The 27,089-nt window shown below is 41.1% G+C and overlaps 1 protein-coding gene across 1 annotated transcript in view; it reads left to right on the top strand.

Annotated features, from left to right (window-relative positions):
• LOC123667412 (serine/threonine-protein kinase Genghis Khan) overlaps positions 1–14,866 on the top strand; it is an 88,327-nt gene extending 73,461 nt beyond the window's left edge. The window contains exons 39-48 of the mRNA XM_045601316.1: positions 9–194; positions 1,468–1,560; positions 2,528–2,650; positions 3,502–3,601; positions 3,997–4,128; positions 4,865–4,941; positions 5,039–5,108; positions 7,659–7,758; positions 13,597–13,676; positions 13,775–14,866. Coding sequence (XP_045457272.1) covers positions 9–194; positions 1,468–1,560; positions 2,528–2,650; positions 3,502–3,601; positions 3,997–4,128; positions 4,865–4,941; positions 5,039–5,108; positions 7,659–7,758; positions 13,597–13,674 — 959 coding nt within the window. The 3' untranslated portion in view covers positions 13,675–13,676; positions 13,775–14,866. The remainder of the gene's footprint in view (positions 1–8; positions 195–1,467; positions 1,561–2,527; positions 2,651–3,501; positions 3,602–3,996; positions 4,129–4,864; positions 4,942–5,038; positions 5,109–7,658; positions 7,759–13,596; positions 13,677–13,774) is intronic.
• The last annotated feature ends 12,223 nt before the right edge of the window (positions 14,867–27,089 follow it).

Raw genomic sequence — 27,089 nt, 5'->3', positions numbered from 1 at the left:
TGTTCCAGCGCTCGTGCACCCCGAGAACCAGGTGGGCGTGTTCCTGGCGCACTCGGGCGCGCGGCCGCTGACGGCGCGGCCGGCCGGCGGCGACTGGCTGCTCGTGTTCGGCGCGCTGGCGCTGTACGTGGACCGCGCGGGGCTGCGCGCGCGCGACACCGAGCTCATGTACACGGCGCACCCCGTCTACCACGGTGAGCCCCACGCCGCTACCGCTACCGCCACTGCCGCCGTACGACACACTACACTACCGGCGACTGGCTGCTCGTGTTCGGCGCGCTGGCGCTGTACGTGGACCGCGCGGGGCTGCGCGCGCGCGACACCGAGCTCATGTACACGGCGCACCCCGTCTACCACGGTGAGCCCCACGCCGCTACCGCTACCGCCACTGCCGCCGTACGACACACTACACTACCGGCGACTGGCTGCTCGTGTTCGGCGCGCTGGCGCTGTACGTGGACCGCGCGGGGCTGCGCGCGCGCGACACCGAGCTCATGTACACGGCGCACCCCGTCTACCACGGTGAGCCCCACGCCGCTACCGCTACCGCCACTGCCGCCGTACGACACACTACACTACCGGCGACTGGCTGCTCGTGTTCGGCGCGCTGGCGCTGTACGTGGATCGCGGAGCCTGGAGCTTATTATTAGGTGTAGGATAGATGATAAAAATTTGTAGATTTAGTTACGCTATATTTCACGCCACGATGGCTCAACAGTTACAACCATGGGTTGTACCTGTTGGGCTGGCGGTTAAGGGTTCGATCCCCGCACATAACAAACATTTGTATTGGCCGTACAGGTGTTTGCCGTGGTCTGGGTGTTTGTGCAGTGCTTGTGGGGTCTCCCCACCGTGCTTCGGAGAGCACGTTAAGCCCTCGGTCCCGGTTGTTATCATATACACCTGATAGCGATCGTTACTCATAGTAGGGAATATATCCGCCAACCCGCATTGGAGCAGCGTTGTGGATTAAGCTTTGATCCTTCTCCTACATGGAGAAAGAGGCCTATGCTCAGTAGTGGGATATTACAGGCTGAAGCGTTAATATTTCATGCTAGATATTACTAATTTCATACGAAAACACAGTTTGTATATTATTTTATAATCATAAAAAAGTTACTACAGAGTTTTTTGCCAATTTTTCATTGCTGAATTTACATTCCAAATCGGTGGTAGTTTCACTTTTAAAAATAATAATAACTTAAAAATTTTCATTTGTAAAATGACGACTGGAAACTGCTTTTGAAGTCTATTTGACTAAAGCTAATTTGATTTTATTTTATGACAATACCACTGCATTACTACTGCATTTACACTGCCTCTATACCCTCAGTGTACTACCACTACAATGTGTCTACACTATGACTACTATTTGCTACAGTCACAAAGACTTTAAATTTGTGATTAGAATACTAATTCAATCCCCATACTAAGGTCCGCCAAAATAAATGTATTAAATTTTCGCAGCAATCAACGACACCCATCTGTTAATATTCACAACATCACACATCGACATTTACGAGATCGACTCTGGAGAGTGGGTGCAGACCATCAACCTACGTAAGCATAAAAATTACAAAATATTTGTATTTAATATAATAATATCTGTGAAATTAAGAATGTGCCCTTTTTTTGCCTTTTGGTATTCTTAATATCTATATTCAACGCTGTCGAATTATCTAAGCTCAGAATATATTGCTCCGATTTTATTAAAAAACTAGTTGTGCCAGCGACTTCGTCCGCGTGGAATTTAACAAAAAGTTATAGTTCAGTTCGCAGAGCTATAAAATAAATAATTTTTTTAAATTTTCAGCTATCTGACAGTAAAAGTCCAGTCAAAATCGGTCTAGCTGTTTCAGAGATTAGCTGGAACAAATAAATAGACAGACAGACAAAAATTCTAAAAAATGTAATTTTGGTACATGTACCGTGTATACATCCATATGTATTTAGTAATAATCGCTTATTTTAATATTACAAACAGACACTCTAATTTTATTTATTTGTATAAAGAATAGATCTAGTAAGCCTGTTTATGTACGACGTTATAACTCATAAAAATCAAACAGAAGAAATAATTACTGACGACGACGCTTTGGCGCAGCGCTCACAGTACTGGCTGTTGCTCTGGCGGTTGCGGGTTCGATCCCCGCTCACGACAGACATTTGTATTGCCCATATCGTTTGCCGTGGTCTGGGCGTTTGTGCTCATGTATTGTGTGTGTTTCCGGACCCCCGACACAGGAGAAAATCCTTCGGGGGGGCGTTGAGTGTGAAGCATTTTTTATTTATTTTATTTACTTATTTTTATTTTATACTTCATTGTACACCACAAATATATTACAAACAAAGTATAAAGATAGTTACAAACAGTGAAGTACAACGGGCGGACTTATGGCTAATTAGCCATTTCTTGCAGACGACCCAGACGTTTATTATGTAACATAATTATATTTTTAAACAGCACAGGTCATCTAGTGGAATAATATAATGTCGCTTATTTCTCCAATCGTATATGTTTCGTCAGCGAACGCGCGTCCACTGGACGAAGCGGGCTGGGTGGTGCTGGTGGGCGGCGCGGGCGCGGGCTCCTTCCCCTTCTCCGCGGACTCCGCGCCCTACCTCGTGTACCTGCGCCCACTGCTGGGCCGTGAGTGCGCCCACTACTTGCTATCTCATTGACGACGCGCTAGCGGTGGCTTGTGGCTGTTGCGTTGGTGGCTGCTAGCGTATTGACTTATTGAGCTTATTGCCCGACCGACACAAGGGAAACTAGTGGGTGCCGTTGAGTGTGAGGCGTCTATACTATTCTCAATTATACTCAATAGCATAAGTATATAGCAAGTAAGGCGGGTAATGACCAATCTCTTGTAACATCTGATTGTTGGGCTAACTCCTCTATCTTCAAATAGGATTAGATTTGATGCCACGGCGGGCTGGTCAATATGTTCACTAACACGAGTACTAATCTCTATTAGGTGTCTGTGATAACAATTGGGACTGATAGTTTTACGTGCTCTCTGCACGGTAGGAAGCACGGTTTAACTGAGGTAGGGCACAGCAGAAAACTTGCTGCTCAATATGGAGCAGCCCGCCTGGGGTAGTACCTTCGACCTTACAGGACATCACAGCTAAATAACACTATTTTTAAGCAGTTTTGTGTTCCCGTTGGTGAATAAGGTGACCAGAGTTCCTGGGGGAACTGGGGATGAAGTCGGCAACGCTCTTGCGATGCTTCTGGTGGTGTAAGCGTCTATAAGCTACGGTAATCGCTTACCATCAGGTGAGCCGTAAGCTTGTTTGCCGACCTAATTATATTAAAAAAAGGACTTACAAAGACAGATACCCTAACGAAAAATAGATATATAAATATTTATGCGAGAGGGAATCGAATCCGCGGCCGCCGGTTCTTATGTGAATAACGCACAACTACAACAAAACGGACCTCACACCAGAATAGTAATTGTCATGATTTTAAATATTGTCTTTTTGTGTCCGCAGCCGGTCCTCTGAATTTGGAGCTGACGTCGTACGGACCGAACAAGCGTCGGTTTTCAGTTCGGGAACAGTCACACCAAGCGATAGAGGCCCACAACAGATTGTAAGTACATAGTTATTTTTTTTGCATTTCAGGAGATAATTTTCAAAAGTGGTCTTTTTCAACTTTTTTTCTTTCAAAATTTTAAATCTTCAAATTAAATTTTTTTGATGTACCTAATGTTTTGAATGCTTGACTTACTAAAGGTTGAAAATGATTTAATTCTTTTCAAACAATATTTAATGTAATTTTTTAAAAATAATTATAAGATTAAAAAAAAGTGCCGCTTATTGAGTGTTTAGTTTCAAGTGTTGTCTTAGTAGGAATTGTGGAAAAGTAGACTAAACTAGTTTTGTAAATTGCTTCTTCGTTCGTCCTTTATTTTAAGTATTTATTTGGTCTATTTGTATGGAAATTTTATATAATGCAAGTATTATATGATGATTGTATTATTCCAGGTCAGAACGTCGATCCCGCCTTATCTCCGCGCCGTCGAACTTCGCCCACGTGTCGCACATGGGCCCGGGCGACGGCATCCGCTCGCAGCGTCTGCTGGACCTGCCCACCACGCTGGAGACCGCCGACCGCGACCACCGCGACCACCGCGACCACCGCGACCACCGCGACCACCACGACCACCACCAGGTACCGACGCGTGGCTCGCGGCACGCCACACTTGTCACCCACAGGGCCGCCTGATTTGAACACGCGTGACACACGACGCGTTCACAGCCGAGATTCCGTGTGCTTGTTTACATTTAGCTTATTTATTATTATTAGCTATAGACGTGGAAATTGAGTAGAGAGCTGGAGCTCGGGCTAGTGGGGGGCTTGGGCGCGAGCGGCGGGGGCGGGGCAGTCGAGTAAATTTTATTTATTTATTTATTTTGGGACGAACAACAGCTGAAAAATACAATTTACAAAATTATATAGACATAAAAAGCTATCAATAGTTCCCCACTGATAGTCACAGAATAAGGAAGTATTAAAAAGAAAACTTATGCTACACATTAGTCGTAGTAACAAGAACACGTATAGATTACAAAATGGTTTATAACAATATAAGATAAACTGAATATATAGTTCACTTCGGGTACCCAGTTTTCCCTAATCCACGGTGCACGTCGCACATGGCACTGGCCCAACGCACAGACACACTTGTCTGTGCGTTGGGGCTGGGCTTGGGGTCTGTGTGTTTTCACTGCCAAAAAGAAATCAAATGTATTAGAATTTATTTTAACAAAAAGTATAATTCAAGTAATTGGTTTCTAAAAGTACAAGAAATATCCATGCATGGTTGTGGTTATTAAAAATATAATTTGCTTTACAGATGTTTGGCAGTAGGGATAGCAGTAAGCGAACGTCACCACTCACGATATCACATCCTACTGGTTCCTACAATGGTATGCGCATTAACATTATAATTTTAGTTGTTTGTATAATAAATATTCTGATGATTATTTTATTAAAACAAAGTTTTAATACAATTATCTCTGGCAGGGTCGTGGCGAACTCGATCGCGGGATGCGCCATTAGAAGCTCCGCCTTCGCCGCCGCATCGTATGGAAAGGTACACATGCATATACGTAAACAATCAAAATATTATACTATAGTCGTCACAAAATAATAGACCCGATTTTACATTTGTCATCGAGATGTAAATAGTAAAGTAACCATAAGACTCGGTATTCTATATTCACAATAAATCGATTCAATTTTATATGAGTATTTGATAGATTTGATTAAGTAAAGTGCATTTGATTAGAAATTTTATCAGAAATTTAACTTAAGAGCCATTTCACAATTTTACGCTCTGCAAGTTTAGGTAAATTTGGTCGCATCGCGCGAGTCGTACGAGCCGCGCGATCTTTGTGCTAGTAATTATAGTGTGACAACCAAAAGACCATCTTGATCATTTTCTGATGTATAATAAAAATTATAACTATGGTATAAAATGTTCTTTACATAATTAATTTGTTAAAAATTTCAAGTATGCTATATAACAACAGTCAATAAATTTAAAATAAAAATAAAAAATCAATTTTATGAAAAAAATTTTTTTAAATTGATTTAGTTTTTTCAGTTTACGAATGAATCTAATATTTACGATATGAATAAAATAGTATTTTATGACATCGACACCGACAAACATATTAATTAACAAATAACGAGACAAACAGATTGAAATGCCTGTTTGTATTGATAATGTGAGAAAAGAAAATTAAATTATACATTTGTTTACAGAAATTATCATTATATTATTTTACAGTCATTTTCGTAATATGTTTATATTATTTATATTTTATTATGAAAGTATCAAATGTGGTTTATCCGCTATAACAACGGGCGCTTGGCGCGTGTGAGCGAAAGAGACGGCTGCGCAGAATTTGGCGTGGACCTTACCTCTAAGAGCGCTAGCGCTCGACTGATTTACTGAGCTTGATGCGTGGTAATATATACTACCTTTTTATTATTTAATATAAAATGGATTAAAAATGATTACATCTTTTAATTATTTTTTTTTGTATTCCTTAATGATGTAAGTTTACTTTGATGAAGATAGTTCGTTAAAATTTCTTAGTTTTCTAAGAAAAATATCGCTTTTAAAATTGTACTTATTTGGAAAATATTCGTAACTTTAAATTTTTTTTATCGTTTAATAGAGATACAAATTGAATAAAAATCTGCGATAGTGCGCAACAAAATTATATTCCACATATTACGTATTTTTTTAAAATGGTTTCAACGTAGAGGTTATTGAAAAGTAGGACTTCAAAGTATACATTGCGACCGTTTACCCAGGGAGAAGGCTGATGAAAAGGTTAATAATTTTATACACATAATATAAATCAAAATTCTGATCTGACTATGGACTACGACAAAGGTTGCTCTATTATATTTCAAGAATATAAATTACATTATTGCATCCAACACTGAGATTAACGACGTCAAAATAGTACAATTTCGCGGATTGTTACCGATTTTTGTGAAATGGCTCTTTAACTAATATTTTAGGTAATTTAAAGTAATACAATGGTACAAAAGGTCAATTTGTCTTTGTCGAATATCAGAAATGATCCCGAAATGATTCGTAGGGCATCGCAGCAAATTGTGCTTCGCGCTACAGTGTGTTTGCAACAACGGGGTGGTCATTTCAAACATTTGATGCATTAGGTCAAAATAATAAGCATAATGAGTATTTGATTTTAATTTCCTAAGAATAATAAATGATTTATGTAGATACATACTTTTGTTTTATTCCTACTTCGGTGTTTAACTGTGTTAATTGCTTTTTTTAAACGCTGATTTAAAATGTTGTATCTTAGTAATGAGTGTGCAATTTTTACTTTTAGAAAGCTAATACCATGTAGAATAACTTAAAAGTAAAAAAAAGTAGGGTTATCGGGACGATGTTTTAAGAAATTTTAACATTATTGTAAAAATGATGAAAAAAAAAACAGAATTTCATCAAATTTTTTTTTATTCTAAATTTATAGCATTAATTTTCTAAGATATTATTAGCAAGCATTATAAAATTTACTCCATCGTGACAGGACATTTAGTTTAAAAGTTATAACGATTTATTTAAATAGAGCCAGCAGCGGCAATTAAAAATTTTAAAATATTCATAAAAAATCAAATATAATTTTTAAATTTCTTTTTTTGATAATTTTTTCATTGATGAAATAGGGTGTAGTTTCCCTGATTTTGATATGTGCACTTTATGCAGATTGATCTGTATATTCCATCTTATTATTTAATGCGTCAAGAAGTGTACGAATTTTTTAAAAACATGCTATTATTAATTATTTTATTGTTTCTTACGAGTCGTACCAAGTTACGTCCTAGGTTCTAGGGTTTGTCATATGTCAAAACGGTCTTCTTATTTTGTGACGACTATAATCCGTGGTGATAAATGTTAATATCAGCTGCCACGGATTTAGAACGCTAAATAATCTGAGCGGAAATGGGTTTTTTTGTATCTTTTTGGTACTGGAGTGACGTGACGCGTCAAAATCGACATTTGTGCGTTTTTTGTGATTTTCCATGTACATAATTATAATGCTTCCACAATGCAATCCCACAATAACACTCACTCAGAACCTAACTCCGGCCGCAGGTCGCTGGGCGGCGGCTCGTGCGGCAGCGGCTCGGCGCTGGAGCGCTGCCTCACGCCGCTCAGCCTGGGCAGCATGAGTAGCCTGCACGACGTGCTCAAGGTACACTACCTCCGCCCGGACCCACCCTCACCACACCACCACTTCCACCCATCTACCTGGAGCGCTGCCTCACGCCGCTCAGCCTGGGCAGCATGAGTAGCCTGCACGACGTGCTCAAGGTACACTACCTCCGCCCGGACCCACCCTCACCACACCACCACTTCCACCCATCTACCTGGAGCGCTGCCTCACGCCGCTCAGCCTGGGCAGCATGAGTAGCCTGCACGACGTGCTCAAGGTACACTACCTCCGCCCGGACCCACCCTCACCACACCACCACTTCCACCCATCTACCTGGAGCGCTGCCTCACGCCGCTCAGCCTGGGCAGCATGAGTAGCCTGCACGACGTGCTCAAGGTACACTACCTCCGCCCGGACCCACCCTCACCACACCACCACTTCCACCCATCTACCTGGAGCGCTGCCTCACGCCGCTCAGCCTGGGCAGCATGAGTAGCCTGCACGACGTGCTCAAGGTACACTACCTCCGCCCGGACCCACCCTCACCACACCACCACTTCCACCCATCTACCTGGAGCGCTGCCTCACGCCGCTCAGCCTGGGCAGCATGAGTAGCCTGCACGACGTGCTCAAGGTACACTACCTCCGCCCGGACCCACCCTCACCACACCACCACTTCCACCCATCTACCTGGAGCGCTGCCTCACGCCGCTCAGCCTGGGCAGCATGAGTAGCCTGCACGACGTGCTCAAGGTACACTACCTCCGCCCGGACCCACCCTCACCACACCACCACTTCCACCCATCTACCTGGAGCGCTGCCTCACGCCGCTCAGCCTGGGCAGCATGAGTAGCCTGCACGACGTGCTCAAGGTACACTACCTCCGCCCGGACCCACCCTCACCACACCACCACTTCCACCCATCTACCTGGAGCGCTGCCTCACGCCGCTCAGCCTGGGCAGCATGAGTAGCCTGCACGACGTGCTCAAGGTACACTACCTCCGCCCGGACCCACCCTCACCACACCACCACTTCCACCCATCTACCTGGAGCGCTGCCTCACGCCGCTCAGCCTGGGCAGCATGAGTAGCCTGCACGACGTGCTCAAGGTACACTACCTCCGCCCGGACCCACCCTCACCACACCACCACTTCCACCCATCTACCTGGAGCGCTGCCTCACGCCGCTCAGCCTGGGCAGCATGAGTAGCCTGCACGACGTGCTCAAGGTACACTACCTCCGCCCGGACCCACCCTCACCACACCACCACTTCCACCCATCTACCTGGAGCGCTGCCTCACGCCGCTCAGCCTGGGCAGCATGAGTAGCCTGCACGACGTGCTCAAGGTACACTACCTCCGCCCGGACCCACCCTCACCACACCACCACTTCCACCCATCTACCTGGAGCGCTGCCTCACGCCGCTCAGCCTGGGCAGCATGAGTAGCCTGCACGACGTGCTCAAGGTACACTACCTCCGCCCGGACCCACCCTCACCACACCACCACTTCCACCCATCTACCTGGAGCGCTGCCTCACGCCGCTCAGCCTGGGCAGCATGAGTAGCCTGCACGACGTGCTCAAGGTACACTACCTCCGCCCGGACCCACCCTCACCACACCACCACTTCCACCCATCTACCTGGAGCGCTGCCTCACGCCGCTCAGCCTGGGCAGCATGAGTAGCCTGCACGACGTGCTCAAGGTACACTACCTCCGCCCGGACCCACCCTCACCACACCACCACTTCCACCCATCTACCTGGAGCGCTGCCTCACGCCGCTCAGCCTGGGCAGCATGAGTAGCCTGCACGACGTGCTCAAGGTACACTACCTCCGCCCGGACCCACCCTCACCACACCACCACTTCCACCCATCTACCTGGAGCGCTGCCTCACGCCGCTCAGCCTGGGCAGCATGAGTGGCCTGCACGACGTGCTCAAGGTACACTACCTCCGCCCGGACCCACCCTCACCACACCACCACTTCCACCCATCTACCTGGAGCGCTGCCTCACGCCGCTCAGCCTGGGCAGCATGAGTAGCCTGCACGTCGTGCTCAAGGTACACTACCTCCGCCCGGACCCACCCTCACCACACCACCACTTCCACCCATCTACCTGGAGCGCTGCCTCACGCCGCTCAGCCTGGGCAGCATGAGTAGCCTGCACGACGTGCTCAAGGTACACTACCTCCGCCCGGACCCACCCTCACCACACCACCACTTCCACCCATCTACCTGGAGCGCTGCCTCACGCCGCTCAGCCTGGGCAGCATGAGTAGCCTGCACGACGTGCTCAAGGTACACTACCTCCGCCCGGACCCACCCTCACCACACCACCACTTCCACCCATCTACCTGGAGCGCTGCCTCACGCCGCTCAGCCTGGGCAGCATGAGTAGCCTGCACGACGTGCTCAAGGTACACTACCTCCGCCCGGACCCACCCTCACCACACCACCACTTCCACCCATCTACCTGGAGCGCTGCCTCACGCCGCTCAGCCTGGGCAGCATGAGTAGCCTGCACGACGTGCTCAAGGTACACTACCTCCGCCCGGACCCACCCTCACCACACCACCACTTCCACCCATCTACCTGGAGCGCTGCCTCACGCCGCTCAGCCTGGGCAGCATGAGTAGCCTGCACGACGCGCTCAAGGTACACTACCTCCGCCCGGACCCACCCTCACCACACCACCACTTCCACCCATCTACCTGGAGCGCTGCCTCACGCCGCTCAGCCTGGGCAGCATGAGTAGCCTGCACGACGTGCTCAAGGTACACTACCTCCGCCCGGACCCACCCTCACCACACCACCACTTCCACCCATCTACCTGGAGCGCTGCCTCACGCCGCTCAGCCTGGGCAGCATGAGTAGCCTGCACGACGTGCTCAAGGTACACTACCTCCGCCCGGACCCACCCTCACCACACCACCACTTCCACCCATCTACCTGGAGCGCTGCCTCACGCCGCTCAGCCTGGGCAGCATGAGTAGCCTGCACGACGTGCTCAAGGTACACTACCTCCGCCCGGACCCACCCTCACCACACCACCACTTCCACCCATCTACCTGGAGCGCTGCCTCACGCCGCTCAGCCTGGGCAGCATGAGTAGCCTGCACGACGTGCTCAAGGTACACTACCTCCGCCCGGACCCACCCTCACCACACCACCACTTCCACCCATCTACCTGGAGCGCTGCCTCACGCCGCTCAGCCTGGGCAGCATGAGTAGCCTGCACGACGTGCTCAAGGTACACTACCTCCGCCCGGACCCACCCTCACCACACCACCACTTCCACCCATCTACCTGGAGCGCTGCCTCACGCCGCTCAGCCTGGGCAGCATGAGTAGCCTGCACGACGTGCTCAAGGTACACTACCTCCGCCCGGACCCACCCTCACCACACCACCACTTCCACCCATCTACCTGGAGCGCTGCCTCACGCCGCTCAGCCTGGGCAGCATGAGTAGCCTGCACGACGTGCTCAAGGTACACTACCTCCGCCCGGACCCACCCTCACCACACCACCACTTCCACCCATCTACCTGGAGCGCTGCCTCACGCCGCTCAGCCTGGGCAGCATGAGTAGCCTGCACGACGTGCTCAAGGTACACTACCTCCGCCCGGACCCACCCTCACCACACCACCACATCCACCCATCTACCTGGAGCGCTGCCTCACGCCGCTCAGCCTGGGCAGCATGAGTGGCCTGCACGACGTGCTCAAGGTACACTACCTCCGCCCGGACCCACCCTCACCACACCACCACTTCCACCCATCTACCTGGAGCGCTGCCTCACGCCGCTCAGCCTGGGCAGCATGAGTAGCCTGCACGACGTGCTCAAGGTACACTACCTCCGCCCGGACCCACCCTCACCACACCACCACTTCCACCCATCTACCTGGAGCGCTGCCTCACGCCGCTCAGCCTGGGCAGCATGAGTAGCCTGCACGACGTGCTCAAGGTACACTACCTCCGCCCGGACCCACCCTCACCACACCACCACTTCCACCCATCTACCTGGAGCGCTGCCTCACGCCGCTCAGCCTGGGCAGCATGAGTAGCCTGCACGACGTGCTCAAGGTACACTACCTCCGCCCGGACCCACCCTCACCACACCACCACTTCCACCCATCTACCTGGAGCGCTGCCTCACGCCGCTCAGCCTGGGCAGCATGAGTAGCCTGCACGACGTGCTCAAGGTACACTACCTCCGCCCGGACCCACCCTCACCACACCACCACTTCCACCCATCTACCTGGAGCGCTGCCTCACGCCGCTCAGCCTGGGCAGCATGAGTAGCCTGCACGACGTGCTCAAGGTACACTACCTCCGCCCGGACCCACCCTCACCACACCACCACTTCCACCCATCTACCTGGAGCGCTGCCTCACGCCGCTCAGCCTGGGCAGCATGAGTAGCCTGCACGACGTGCTCAAGGTACACTACCTCCGCCCGGACCCACCCTCACCACACCACCACTTCCACCCATCTACATGGAGCGCTGCCTCACGCCGCTCAGCCTGGGCAGCATGAGTAGCCTGCACGACGCGCTCAAGGTACACTACCTCCGCCCGGACCCACCCTCACCACACCACCACTTCCACCCATCTACCTGGAGCGCTGCCTCACGCCGCTCAGCCTGGGCAGCATGAGTAGCCTGCACGACGTGCTCAAGGTACACTACCTCCGCCCGGACCCACCCTCACCACACCACCACTTCCACCCATCTACCTGGAGCGCTGCCTCACGCCGCTCAGCCTGGGCAGCATGAGTAGCCTGCACGACGTGCTCAAGGTACACTACCTCCGCCCGGACCCACCCTCACCACACCACCACTTCCACCCATCTACCTGGAGCGCTGCCTCACGCCGCTCAGCCTGGGCAGCATGAGTAGCCTGCACGACGTGCTCAAGGTACACTACCTCCGCCCGGACCCACCCTCACCACACCACCACTTCCACCCATCTACCTGGAGCGCTGCCTCACGCCGCTCAGCCTGGGCAGCATGAGTAGCCTGCACGACGTGCTCAAGGTACACTACCTCCGCCCGGACCCACCCTCACCACACCACCACTTCCACCCATCTACCTGGAGCGCTGCCTCACGCCGCTCAGCCTGGGCAGCATGAGTAGCCTGCACGACGTGCTCAAGGTACACTACCTCCGCCCGGACCCACCCTCACCACACCACCACTTCCACCCATCTACCTGGAGCGCTGCCTCACGCCGCTCAGCCTGGGCAGCATGAGTAGCCTGCACGACGTGCTCAAGGTACACTACCTCCGCCCGGACCCACCCTCACCACACCACCACTTCCACCCATCTACCTGGAGCGCTGCCTCACGCCGCTCAGCCTGGGCAGCATGAGTAGCCTGCACGACGTGCTCAAGGTACACTACCTCCGCCCGGACCCACCCTCACCACACCACCACTTCCACCCATCTACCTGGAGCGCTGCCTCACGCCGCTCAGCCTGGGCAGCATGAGTAGCCTGCACGACGTGCTCAAGGTACACTACCTCCGCCCGGACCCACCCTCACCACACCACCACTTCCACCCATCTACCTGGAGCGCTGCCTCACGCCGCTCAGCCTGGGCAGCATGAGCAGCCTGCACGACGTGCTCAAGGTACACTACCTCACCCGGACCCACCCTGTCGCTGTAGATGCATTTTTATTATTATTATTTTTTATTTTTTATAATTGGAATAAATGTGTCATATAGAGTGGCGTGTTTTGTAATTTTAATTATACGGATACGGTTAGCGATATTTTTACTCTCTTGGATATCCGTATATGAAAGTATGAATATCCACACATCAGGTATATGTGTTTATTTATACACACGTAATATTTGTATATCCTTGTGTTTAGATGGGCACGGACGTAGGCGACGGCGCGCAGTCCGAAGACAGCAGCGGGGCGTCACCACCGCACCCCTCGGAGCCCTGATGGTAACATAACTGTTGCATTATATTTTGTACTATTTGGTCTGTAGTATCAGAGTAATCTTTAAAAAAAAATGGGATTATAAAGTTTATAATTTCCTCAGAAGCCAACTGGACACGTATTGGAAGATCGATATGTCCAGATTCTACGCGTGCTTCTGTTGAGACGGTGACCAACGTCACAGAGACTATAACTTTCGTGATATGTGAATAACATATGTATAAACATGTTTTAGCTGAGTCGAGTCCGTATTATATTATATAACTAATTATATAAACGAATAAATAAAAAACACTTGGACTGAACAGTGGACAAAAAGAGTGTTCCAAGTTACTCATACTTTATTACATTTATGTAATGAAATTGTTTGTGTATTTTTGTTGAAGTTTACTCTTTAAGAAACTAAAAGGCCCGTGGCGTCAAAAAAGTGGGGTCTGAAATCGTGTGAAACAGTAATGCTGACCTCACAGAAGAACGTATCTTGTGAGATGAAAGACAAGATATAAAAACTCCAGTTACGTGGCCGAGCTGACAACCTTTTATTGAAGTTTATTAGTGAATAACATTTAATTTATTTATAATTATTTTGTATAAAATTTTGAGAGGCTATTCCGTTGTATATTCACTTCAACTTAGCTAAAACATGTAGTGTTTTTTATATGTATTTTACAACGACGAATCTTCCATGATTACATATGTATTAAGTGAAACAATTAACGTATTAAAAAATAAGTTCACTAATCTCTCTCTTAGGGCTTGTTTTACCGGTTTTGGGTAACGCTATTTGACAGATGACGGCATCTAACAGATAAAAGTTTTCAGCGTATAACTTTTCTTTAGCATCAAATTTCACTATATTCATGACATATTTCTATTCGGAAATGTGAACATCTACAAGTTGTAATTTGTCAATTGAGCAGAAACAGTCTATTCTATAACTTATTTGCAGGAAAAACTCTACCCACAACCTGTGAACTCGTCCCTGAAAGGAAAAAAATATATAAATTAGAAAGGGATTGTTGAATTTTCTAACATTTCTAATTAAAATCATATTTATATATTCATTTTACGTTTTTACAAAAGTGTGAAAGTTCATTTAAATATATTCATTGAGAAGTATAATTTCTCATACATAAAATGTATGAAAACATTTTTTTTACGATAATTAAGAAATTAAAACAGATTTGTTCATCTGCTTGATGAAATTTTTTTTATTGTTCAGACTTGCGTACTGTACGTTATATTTGATTATAAATAGTTACAAGTATAAATAAATAATGCAACTATTATGTATTTAAAATATTTGGTTCCTATATATATTTAAAAAATCGTTGCAATATTATATTAACACAATATAATTTGGGGGATTTATTTACCCCGAAAACGAACTAGGCCGAGGAATTTCTAAATCACGTGGTCATTATGACCCCCCATTAAAAATAGGGGTCAATATGACTCCACGGCTGTATCGGTACGTGTAATAAAATAATACCTTCCATTATACGATAATAATATTTAGTAGTTAGTATTATATTTAACCCGAAGTGGCTTGTAGGTCAATTAATATAAATGTTCAATTTTAATAACGTTTTTCTGTTTGTGCGCGGGATTACAGACTGATGAAGTTGGATAAAAGCTACATTATGGGTATATTTCGAAATATAGGACAGTATCCAATAATTAAAACATTCTTAACCGATTTAAGTAAAAGGTGGTTATCAGTGTTGTCATACATGCAATGCTACGTGCTATCTTCGCCAATTGTAAACCAAAATTAATGTTTCTTTCGATTTTAAATATGTGAAAACTTCAGTATGACCTGACATTGGTTAGGTAGGCTTATTTATATTCCCTAATATGCCCTAAAATTTAGTATATTAAAAAAATACTACCCTTATAACTGACAAAAGGACATAACACATGCTCTTTGAAATATCACGCAGAGTGGTTTTTTAATAATAATAAAAAAAACTTATGAAAGTAATTCTAGAATATAGCTTTATATAATGGAGTTTGTAATATTGTTTTTTTTTTTTTATACATTCAAATACTAAATAAACACGTGTCGAAAAATGTTATGAATAGTGTATAAGTTTTAACCAAAACTATTTATTTTGCTTCTAAACATTTATAATGCTTGGTTGCTATATTCAGAAAAGGGTTCGTTTTGCATACGCATAGTTTCAAGACATGAATTGTTTGAAATTTAATATTTCGTTGACGCAGTTTGCAGTGACCTTCCCGGGTTTGTTTTTCACCCCGCGTCTGGGTGTAGTATATATATACTACACCCAGACACCCTACACCTATATATATATATATATATATATATATATATATATATATATATATATATATATACATCCTGCTAATAATTAGGCGTCCCACATGGGCCGAAATGCATCTAAACTGGCGTCCACCTCCTTTAGACGTCCGCATATCGGACGCCACTTTTTTAATCGATGTCCCATTAGTCCTTTTGGCTCTAGCTACCTGTACAACAAAAATCGCCGGAAGCCAAAAAATCGTTGAGACATTTGCATTTGTATAACTAAAACTTCCGCGAAATTCCGCACCAACGGTGCAGCGCTAGTCTAGCGCGTATATCGACAGAGCGTATACTCTGCTAAAACTCTTCCGATACAACCGATTATTTGACGTCCTATTGCGACGTTGCCAAACTGACTGTATTTGAAGGTTTTGAAATATTCAATTAAGTCAAAACAAATTATTTAAAAACAGTTTGCCGAAGTTGCTACGCACGTGTCGCTGTTTATTTGACGCTCGGTTGCAATATACTGCTTAAGTAGTAAAATAAAATAAAAGTACACTTAAAAGGAAAAAGTGAGGCTTTAACGAATTTACGAATTGAATTTACATATTAAACGGAAAAGTGACACTATTTTGTCATAAAAATAAAAATATTTCTATAAGTTAATATACATTATCTATACTTTTTTTGCATGCACATGGAAGCCAGGCTGGGTAACAGTCTTTGAATTTGAAAAAACAAAGGTTCTGTTACATTTAATACATTTTTTCAATGATTTTTTATTTGGTTACTGAGCGCCCCTACTGAAAATTTGTGTTTTTTGTTTAGTGACGGTTTGGTCATGGACGTCGAATATGTAGTGGTTCGAATAGTAGGTATACAGGTTTACGACGTCCGTATATAAGGTAAGGGCTACGCAATACGTAACACATATACGGACGTTAGTTTGACGCATACTGTTATTAAGGATACGAAGTTTTTTTTGCAGCTGTTCTGGCTTTTGACCCAATCCAGGCTACACGCAATGCCGTCAAAAAACTTTGGGACACTTTTAGACAATGAAAGTTTTAGAATTGCTCTCGGTCTCCGGTTGGGAGCTCCACTGTGCTTTGAACACAGATCTCCGTGCGGAAAAGAGGTCGATTCTTTCGGACTACACGGGCTTTCCTGTAACAAGAGTTCAGGTAGGTTTTCCCGCCACGGTTCCCTAAACGATACCATAAAAAAGCTCTTGCCACCATCAACGTTCCTGCTCTTATCGAGCCTACTGGAATTAGTCGCAATGATGGCAAGAGACCTGATGGATTGACGTTGGTTCCCTGGGAAAGGGGACGGGCGCTTTTGTGGGACGCAACCTGCGTTGACACACTTGCTCCTTCTCATGTCAGGGAAACAGCCTTAAAAGCGGGAGCCACAGCGGAAAAAGCTGAAACGACTAAACGGCACAAGTATTCGTCATTAATTTCAAATTACATCTTTGTGCCATTTGCAGTCGAAACACTTGGACCTTGAAGTAGCAGTGCTAAATTTTTTTTTAAATGAGATAACTCCTCGCCTTATTGCCTCCACTGGTGACAAGAGGGCTGGTGCATTTTTTTGCCCAGAGAATCGGCATATCGATTCAACGAGAAAATGCTGTCAGCATTCTTGCCACGATTCCACGCGGACATGATTTATACCAAAACTATCTGTAAATATTTAGTTCTTAAGTTGTGAATTGTAAATATGTATAATGTTTAATAAACTATTGTTATCCACTTAAAAAAAATTAGAAACCTACTTAAAAGATATACTTTATATTTTATAAGTAAATATTGTTTGACGACGTTTAAATTTGCCAGACGACGACTTAGGTAAATCATTCTAGTGAAATAGAGTTAAGTAGTTAGACTATTTAGTCTGTATAAAAAATATTTTAGCCATGAGACATTTTTATATTGAAAATGATAATAATATGTTGTTTGTAAAAGCAGGTGACACAACTATTTGTGGCTATAAAACTTAATTAACCTATAAGATTCGTCAGCGAAGAAGAAAAAATAATATCCTCGTATTCTTGGATACCCAGTTACCCATGTTCTAAAATTACTTGAAATCCGTTTAGCTGTTTTGGCGTGATGAAGACACAACGACACATACAAACATATAAAAAAAATGTTCGATTCAGTAACCTGTATTCATAGACCGTATCACTTTTTTTAAATATCTTCAATGTACAGAAAGTATCCGTGGCAAGATAAGGGAACATTATTTATTATTATTCTTTGAGTCAAAGAATACTTATAACAAATGGACACAACGATAAATAATTATTTATTATATTATTATTCTGATGATGTGCTACGTCGTCAATAATTAAAATGTTAAAAGCCTAAATAAAATATATGTTACAGCTTATTAAGAGAGCTACTATAAGATGAAAAATTGGAGGTGTTCCTATGACCGTTACATGTTAAAATTTCAACGAGGGTTATAGAATTATTTCTTAAGTTAACGATAGATGATCACACCTACTAGAAAACTGGCAACGTCGCATTTCAGCTTACTTCTCATTCATTTCATCATTACTTATATAGGACGCTAAATAATCGGTGCATTAAGTGAGGTTATATGGATATATGGAGGAAGCAATAACATAAGTATCATGAAAGGGGTTCATAAATGGTTGGGCACAACTGTAAGCAGAATATTCTCAAAAAAGAACTTTAAAGAAATTGATATAACCCACGGAATTTAAAATGAAAAAAATAAGCAACATTCGCAGAAAAAACATATAAAATGTAAGCATAACTGAGGGACGTCGTAATAACGCAGTTCGTGCTTGACGCCAAAAATGTATCTGGATGTATATATATATATATATATATATATACTATATATATATATAGCTGTATCAGTTGGCTATTACCTAAAATGCAGGCATTAAATTGCCTACCTTAGAAACAGACGACTGTGTGTGTTTTCAAGAATGTATACATTTATTATATTTATTAAAAATGGCCGTTTCAATATAGCAACGGGGCCTTAGTCTATAGTACTCTGGGTCTGACTGAGGTCGTCGCACTTGTACCGTTAACGCACCGCCGACTAATGTATAGATTAGTTTAAATTTATTTTCATAATGACACCTCATCTTAGGTTATGAGTGGCAATTTATTCTTAAATGTCTAGATTATTAGGTCTGTCTCTATTTTTCCGTTACTTAAATGCATCATTGTGTGTGTGATTACTGACCATATTATAATATACATTAAAAAAAGATTTTCATAGATTAAAAAAAAATTCTTGCATTATATGTAGTCTGGGTTGCCAATTTTTTTTAATATTTCACATTTATAATTTAGGTACCGCTAGATTTATTTTACAAATATTAGGATAAATTTTGCCTAAATGTTTAAAAGGCAACTCCAATGATGTCTAGGGAAGCTAGTATCGTTTTCAAATACCCGAACACTGCCAATATATGTTTCTCGATAATAATGACCAATTTTACTAATAATGTAACTTAATTACTTACACATTTTACTTATTTTGTTAACAGACCTGACCTTTGATATTTTTTAACGATACATGATACACAAAGTATTTTAGCGATTATTTTAATTTTTATTTAATAAATCTTAGTAACCATTTTTTTAACGTTAATATAATATTTTTTTTTCTCATTGCGTTTGTGAATTTTAGTATGTAAGTAGAATTGTAATTAATTTTTAATGATCTAGTCTTTTTTGTTTGTTCGTTTGTTTTGTGACGTCATACAATGTCGAACGAGTTTCGTTTTAAGGTGTAATTTAGATCCGCTTAGAGAATGAGATATTTTTACTTTTTTTTATATAGATATAAATTGTATTATATTCAGTATGATTTAACACGCGCTTTATCTAGCTTCATTAAAATTAAGCTTAAAATTTATAATTGATTAGCGACTGTCCCTATATTCAGGAAACTATTCGTTTTATCATAGAAATCGAATTATGTAACGGTCGGTTTAATGAATCGTTTTTTGGATATAGGAACGGGGTTTCAAAAGCGTCGATAAACGCATCCAAAGATCTGTCTTATGTAACGACGTATTAATTAGTGCATTAAGATTTATTATGTGTATTTAATTTAAAACGTGAACTGATTCGTAAAATAATTACTTGTGAATAATAAATGTACGGTGATAAAAGTTATTCGAGATTTTAGAAGAAACTCAACTCTTAGTGAGTTAAAATAAAAATCAGACGCTAGAAATGTAAGTAATTTGAAATTGAAAAATGAAGTTTCGATTTGATGAATTTTTTAATTTTTTTTAAGCGTCTGTGTTAATGTTTTTAACACAAGTGACATTGAATTGGCATAATCCGAACCTAATAAACGCGGAAAATTTTTACAATAAATTGTTACTAGACTATAATAACGTATAAGATAAACAAAAAGCTAATCGTATTGTTATAAAGTATTTCCAACGTTTTCGCAATCTCATAGACGTAGATTTTGCTAAATTTGAGATATTTATAAACGGGAATAGAATTTGAAAATTGTATACTATCGTTGAATTGTAATTTTAAGGATATCGAGGCATGCGTTTTGTAATCGTGGGACTTCGAAAATTTGTATAACGTTGACTTCTCTATAACTCGTAGGTAGATTCAATAACGATTCGTTTTACTTACAACACACGTTCGAAGTTAAACGATTAGTAAGCAAAACTAATTGATTTTTGAATGGAAACTGGGTATAAATGATTTGTTCAGATACCACTCGTTCCATTACTAAGTGGACGTTATTTACTTATGTAATTCTATAAGCTATATATAAATAAATATGAAATTTGAGTATAACCGGTTTTTTGACTCAATTAAGTTATTTTGAAATTTGATTGTATCGAATCTTAGGTTACTAAAAAAATTATTGTATTCTACTTAATGTATTTAAAATATTTTCATTGATATTAAAATTTTTGATTGGGCGTATTCAATGTATAGAAAAATGTATATTTTATTATTTTTATGAATTAGAGTGAAAATTATAAATTATTATTGTAACGATCTGTTAATACAAAAAAAGAATCATTTTACACAAATTGAGAGTTGAATGTTACAAATATTTACAATGGCAAGAAATTTAAAAGTCAAAGTCGTTCTAAATGAGTGGGGTCAATAAAACCCCACATTGACATGCAGTGGTAATTAATTCTAAGAAAGCTATTATCGTTTGTAAAAGACCTGAACGAAATCTTCAGTCTCAAATTTGACCAAAACTTTGACTTGCTATTGTAATAATATTTTAATAAACTACTTAAGCAAATAATGTCCATTTCTTTCAATAGTATTAATATAAAAAAAAAAAAAAAACGCTTATCGATTCACAGTTACTGCTTATAACTGACAAGCTTGCGACTAGTAACATAATGCTGTATCGAATTTTACACAAATATATAATAATTATGTTGTTTATATGCTTAAATATCTGTAAAATAAATTCGTTTGCATGAAATATTAGCACATATATGTATTATCACATTTACCGAAATCGAAAACTATTATATTATATAAAAATAATAAAATAATCGTCCTTGTATCTAGACTTGTACCCCGCTATTATAATTTGTATGTAAATCTAAATTATTGACTAATATTAAATTGCGACTACGTGAAATTATATCAATACTTAATTATTTCATGTAAATATCTGAATTAAAAAAAAAAAATTGAATTATATGTTTGTTTTATTTTTGGATGCCTTTACTTTTTTACTATCGAATGTGACATTTGAAACAAATATATAGCTTCAAAGCAATCTGAACTACAAACCACTTTCCAGTGAATAAATTTGTCTGATTGAGATCAAAAATGTTTTTGGTATTTTCAAATCCATTTTAATGATTACAATCATAGAGCAACACGGAGGGGAGTAGCCTTTGCGTCTGCTACCGATACAAAACTTTCTGTCATTTTTTGCGGGGGGAAATTACACACATGCACACTTTATCTAATTCCCACACAAAAATAATCGTCTGTCACTACGAAACTCACACATACTAAATTAAAATCACACTTACATTTTTCACACACACATAGATACATTCTGTGTCATTACAGTATAATGACACGCCGCAACTACACTGACAAGTTGCCTACAGCCGTGGTTGTAACAACTGTCGATATCCATTATCGATAAATTCAAGTACTCGGTTAGGGAAATAAGGTTTTTAAAATGATACAAAGGTAAGATGTTATTATAAAAATAGACTTAATTTATTATATACTACAAATCAAACATCTTCATGTAAAATAAACGATTATAAAGAGTAAAGATTTGATTGTTTGTTTGTTAGCATTGAATAGGCTCCGAAACTACTGGACCGATTCAAAAAATTATTTCACCGTTGAGAAGCTACACTATCCTTGAGCGACATAGGTTATACTATATTTTCAAAAATATTAGGGATCCTTACTAAAACTCCAATAATGTAACCCAAGGGATAAAAAAATTACCTAAAAAATTCCTTACATTGCGTACGCTGCAAAAACTAATGATAATAGAAATACATAATGTAGTAAGACTTTGTACAACACATCATTATCTACAATAATTGTATTTGCTCGCAAACGAAAACAAAACTGACTTCAATTACATCGACAAGTAATACAATATACATAATATATACGCGTTATCAAAGGTTACTCAAAATGTTGTTATCAGATCTCGATGAAATTTAAACGCGACCACATGATAAACATCAGCTTTCTGTTAAATTAAAAATCATCAAAATCGGTTCACCCAGTCAAAAGTTCTGAAGTAACATACATAAAAAAATACAGTCAGATTGAGAACCTCCCCTTTTTGGAAGTCAGTTAAAAAGTGTCGCGACAGCCTATGTTTAACTATTATAATTATGTCACAATACGTTTGGTGCAACGTTGTTGTGCCAAACAATGCCAATCTACAATAAACGATTTAAAGTTAACATACATTTTGAGGAGTTGATGATGTACACGGTGATGTCAACGAATCGGGAGTAGGGAGCGTAACACTAATGGTCATTGGCGGAATCAACCGTGCTACTTTGGCACAACTGAAAGCCATTAAACCAATCAATCAATCAATCAACACTAATGGCATCATAAGATGATAGCTTGCCATCTGCTAGATTGAATGATTTGTTGATGACTCTGAAAGGATGGACATTGTTAATTTTACGCCCAAGACCACAAAGTTGATAAATCTAAGCTTCATTTCACTACTATGACTAAGGTGAACCATATCTTGATTACCTTGTACATGAGACAAATAAACAGTGTGGCGTTAGTGTTGGTTTGGTGCCCTCGACTAATCCTTCTATTGTTCGCCAACACTTGAAAGTTAGTGGTACTTATTTATTTGACATATGACATATCATGACTAGCCCGTTGGCGCAGTTTGTAGTGACCCTGCTTTCTGCTCCGAGGGTTGTGGGTTCGATTCCCACCCCGAGTCTGGGTGTAATATAAATATATATTTATATATGTATTATTTATAAGTATGTTTATCGAAAAAAAATATCTAGCTATATACCAGTCGGCTGTAACCTATAACACAAGCATTAATAGTTGCTTACTTTAGGAACAGACGACCGTGTGTGTATTGTGTAAATATTTATTTATTATTTATTATATACTTTAATGCACTCAAAAAATAGATATAAAACATAAAATAATAGAAAGGTTTATGGCAAAGGTGGACTTATCTCTGAAAGAGATTTCTTCCAGTCAACCCATGGTCATGAGTAAGTGTTTCATATAGCGAGGCAAACAGTGCAAGAAGTATTCATTAAGAAGAAAAAAAAAATATATACAAAAAAACACCAAAGAAAAAAAAAATAAAATAAAAGATAATAAAATTTATATATATACAAAAATGTAACATACTACATAATGGTATTGATATGATCTGAACAAATTACACTATTTTTTGTGGGCGTCCAGGTTAATCTGTTATTACCATTTTTTTCCATGTATCCCTTAAATTTGGATTTTTAGAAAACCTGCCAAATTTTTATATAAAACATTATGGTGGAAGTTCACATTAAGTAATTCTAGTAAAATGTATTAATACTCATAATACGTGTATTATAGTTAATTTAATGCAATTTTATTATATAAATATGTTTATTAAAAAAAGCTAGCAATATAATATTTTAAATAAATCAAAATCTCAAAAATGTCTGTCTCCTCTTTTGCCTTTGCCGTTTTTATCGATAACCATCTACAAACAAACCGGTAACAACACTATCGCTCGGCGATAGTGACTTCTCGGAAATAGACTCCGATCAGTCGCTCGACCGATCCGCATATTGTATGCGGGCGAGCGGCCTGTGTTGGTAAACAAATCGAGTCAACACGAACGATAATATTTGTAATTTTTAAGTTTAAAAAAGGTTTAAAAGAAGTATACAAGTAATAATGTGATTAAAAAATACTTACGTATGAAAGGTAACGGCATGTTTTAGTAAATTTGACGTGCCAGATCTTTTTTTGCAGCAAAAAACAGAACAATTTGGCATTTTTTGAAGGACGTTGATTCATGCGCGCAACTAGATTTAGTCTAGTGATCAGTGCGGCTGCAACTAGTTTTATTGTATGCATATGGCCATTTGGCCTTATACCTTGACAGAGGGGAACGCCTGTACATGGCTACTCCCCTCCGTGTTGCTCTTTGATTACAATCAATTGCTGTATCAAATAATAATGAGTTAAGGCAATATTATTTAATTTTAAAGTATCTTTTATTACCTTATATACTGAATATAAGTGAGCCAACGATACCTTTGATTCAAACATATATTGCCAAGTTAAAATAGATAAAAGTTTACCGCTTAATAAGTACAGAAAATACTAATATGAGCTAGTCGCCCTATACTATAAACCTAAACTATAAAATGTTGTCAATCATCGTGAGCTCTCTTTAAGGGGATCCCAGACAAATTGGGCCGTTTTCATGTGCTATAAAGTATACGTTAAAGTTACGTTAAAAATATCAAATAAATATATGTTGTAACTCGGATTCAGTTTATTAATGTTACTGTAAGATAATTGTATAAAATTCTCTAAATAAAGAGAAATAATTGTTTACCTGGACCTCCATTCGCGTACAAAAATCGTATAGGCTTTCTAATTTTACTACTTACAATAGTGAATATTTTTTTTATTAATTAAGAATCCTGTGCTTAATATTTCTACAGAAGGGTTTTTTATTAAGTGCAGTATTTTATTAGAAAATCGTAAAAATATAATTTCTGGTTATTTGCCGGGCGACAGGCGGCCCGCGGCAGACGGCCAGAGGCCTTTGTACGGGGAACTTGTGTCGCTCGTCATCGCACGCTGCTCTTGCTTACGCGCAAATCTATTTAACTTTTTAAATCCAAGATAGGCATTTTTGAATATCATATCAAAAATTGACCGCTCCAGCGGGATTCGAACCCGCGTCTTCGACATACCGTGTCGACGCTCTAGCCAATTAAGCTATGGAACGATATACTCGCCAGAGCGAAACTTTTGATATGATGATTTTTACTTTCGGTTTAAGCGAACCGTGGCGCCGTCTATAGTGAGTTCTTTACAGAGACTCGTAACTATTCAAAGTTTCATATTACAATGAAAATCTTTGACAGGAGACGACACCATGCTATTTTTAATATGTACGATTTTTATTTTTGTGTTACCCACAATTAGGAATTCTAAACATTTTTGAATATCATATCACGAATAGAATATAAAGAAAATATAAAGAATCCTAAAAAATCCTAAGTAGTACAAGCTAGAGCCGGTAGATGGCCGAGTTTAATAACCTTTACGTAATACTGATCAGGTGAAGTGCGGGTGGGTGGGGTGTAGCAAAGTCTAAATGCTCAAGGTCATTGAGAAGGGGGAGCCTCTTAAGTTAAAAATGTAACTTGGAAAGTAAATTCTCGCACACGAGGCATAGTCCAGATCTGGCTTTGTTGATCTAATGAATTAGCCCATAATATTTTAACCAATTTGACAACCTCAACGCACAACTCACGTTATAGTTTGTACAAGATAAAACTCAAAAAAAAAAAAAAAAAAAACGTACGTTTGCTTACATTTTACGAACGGAAGAAAAAAGTGGTGGGTTTAATGAATATTGTAAGCTTTTTTTAATTAGAGCATAGCAGGAAATATTCTGCTCAAAATTTGAAGCAGCTTGACTGGGAAACTACCTCACTCAGACAAGCAGGAATTCAATACTTGCTTCCTGGATTGAATAAAACTAGAGCCTTTGGGGAGGGTCAAGGGTAGGGTAACGGTAGCGATGCTTCTGGTTTAGCAGGCTACGCTACGGGAATCGCTTCTGTGGTCGTGGACCATATATCTTTATTTACCACCTAGAGTATAAAAGTTCTTCTTTCTACCGTCTATCGAATTGGCCAGATACCGCTTTCGGTTGGTTTCTTGTTCTTGTAAAAAAATGTGCACCCCAAAATTCCTTCGAATTTTATTATGTAGACAAAAAATTCTAAGGACTTGTTGCACCCGTTGTGGATAACGCTATTTAACTGTTGATGAACAGATAAAGATGTTTTAGTTATTTTTACCATAGAATTTCATTGTATCTATCTATTCCCAGATGTAAATCTAAAAGTAGTAGTTTCTTAATTGAGGTGAAACAGGTCTTGGCCTATTCTACCTCCAGTTAGTAGACGTACAAATTCCGTGAGTTTTTTTTAAGTTCGAATTTAAGTTAAATAGTTTTTCAGTTTTTTAATACTTCGTAGGTTCTTGTGGAAAGAAAAATTCAGAAATTGTGTGCAAAAATGAAAGAGATCAGAAAATGTAATGATAATTTACAATTAAAATGGTAAGGGTTGCCTGGAAGAGATCGCTATAAGCGATAAGGCCGCCTTTGCATACTTATTTGTTTTGTATTTAATGTTTTAAATTGTATCTTTCTTTTTGTAAAAGATAAAGGCAACAAATAAAAATACGCAATATAAATAATATTGTTTTATTTAGCGAGCCACATGTCGTTAATTACAGTCGCAACATTAAAATAGGTACTCTAGTCTTTGTACAAGGCAATTTTGTCAACGACGACGTTCGGCAGGAAATATTAACCGATAACATTTGAGATTACATACTTTATAAAAAAATAACGTTTA

The sequence above is a fragment of the Melitaea cinxia genome, chromosome 28, assembly GCF_905220565.1.
Source record: "Melitaea cinxia chromosome 28, ilMelCinx1.1, whole genome shotgun sequence".
NCBI classification, from domain to species: Eukaryota; Metazoa; Arthropoda; class Insecta; order Lepidoptera; family Nymphalidae; genus Melitaea; species Melitaea cinxia.
This window is presented reverse-complemented; position numbering and strand designations above follow the sequence as displayed.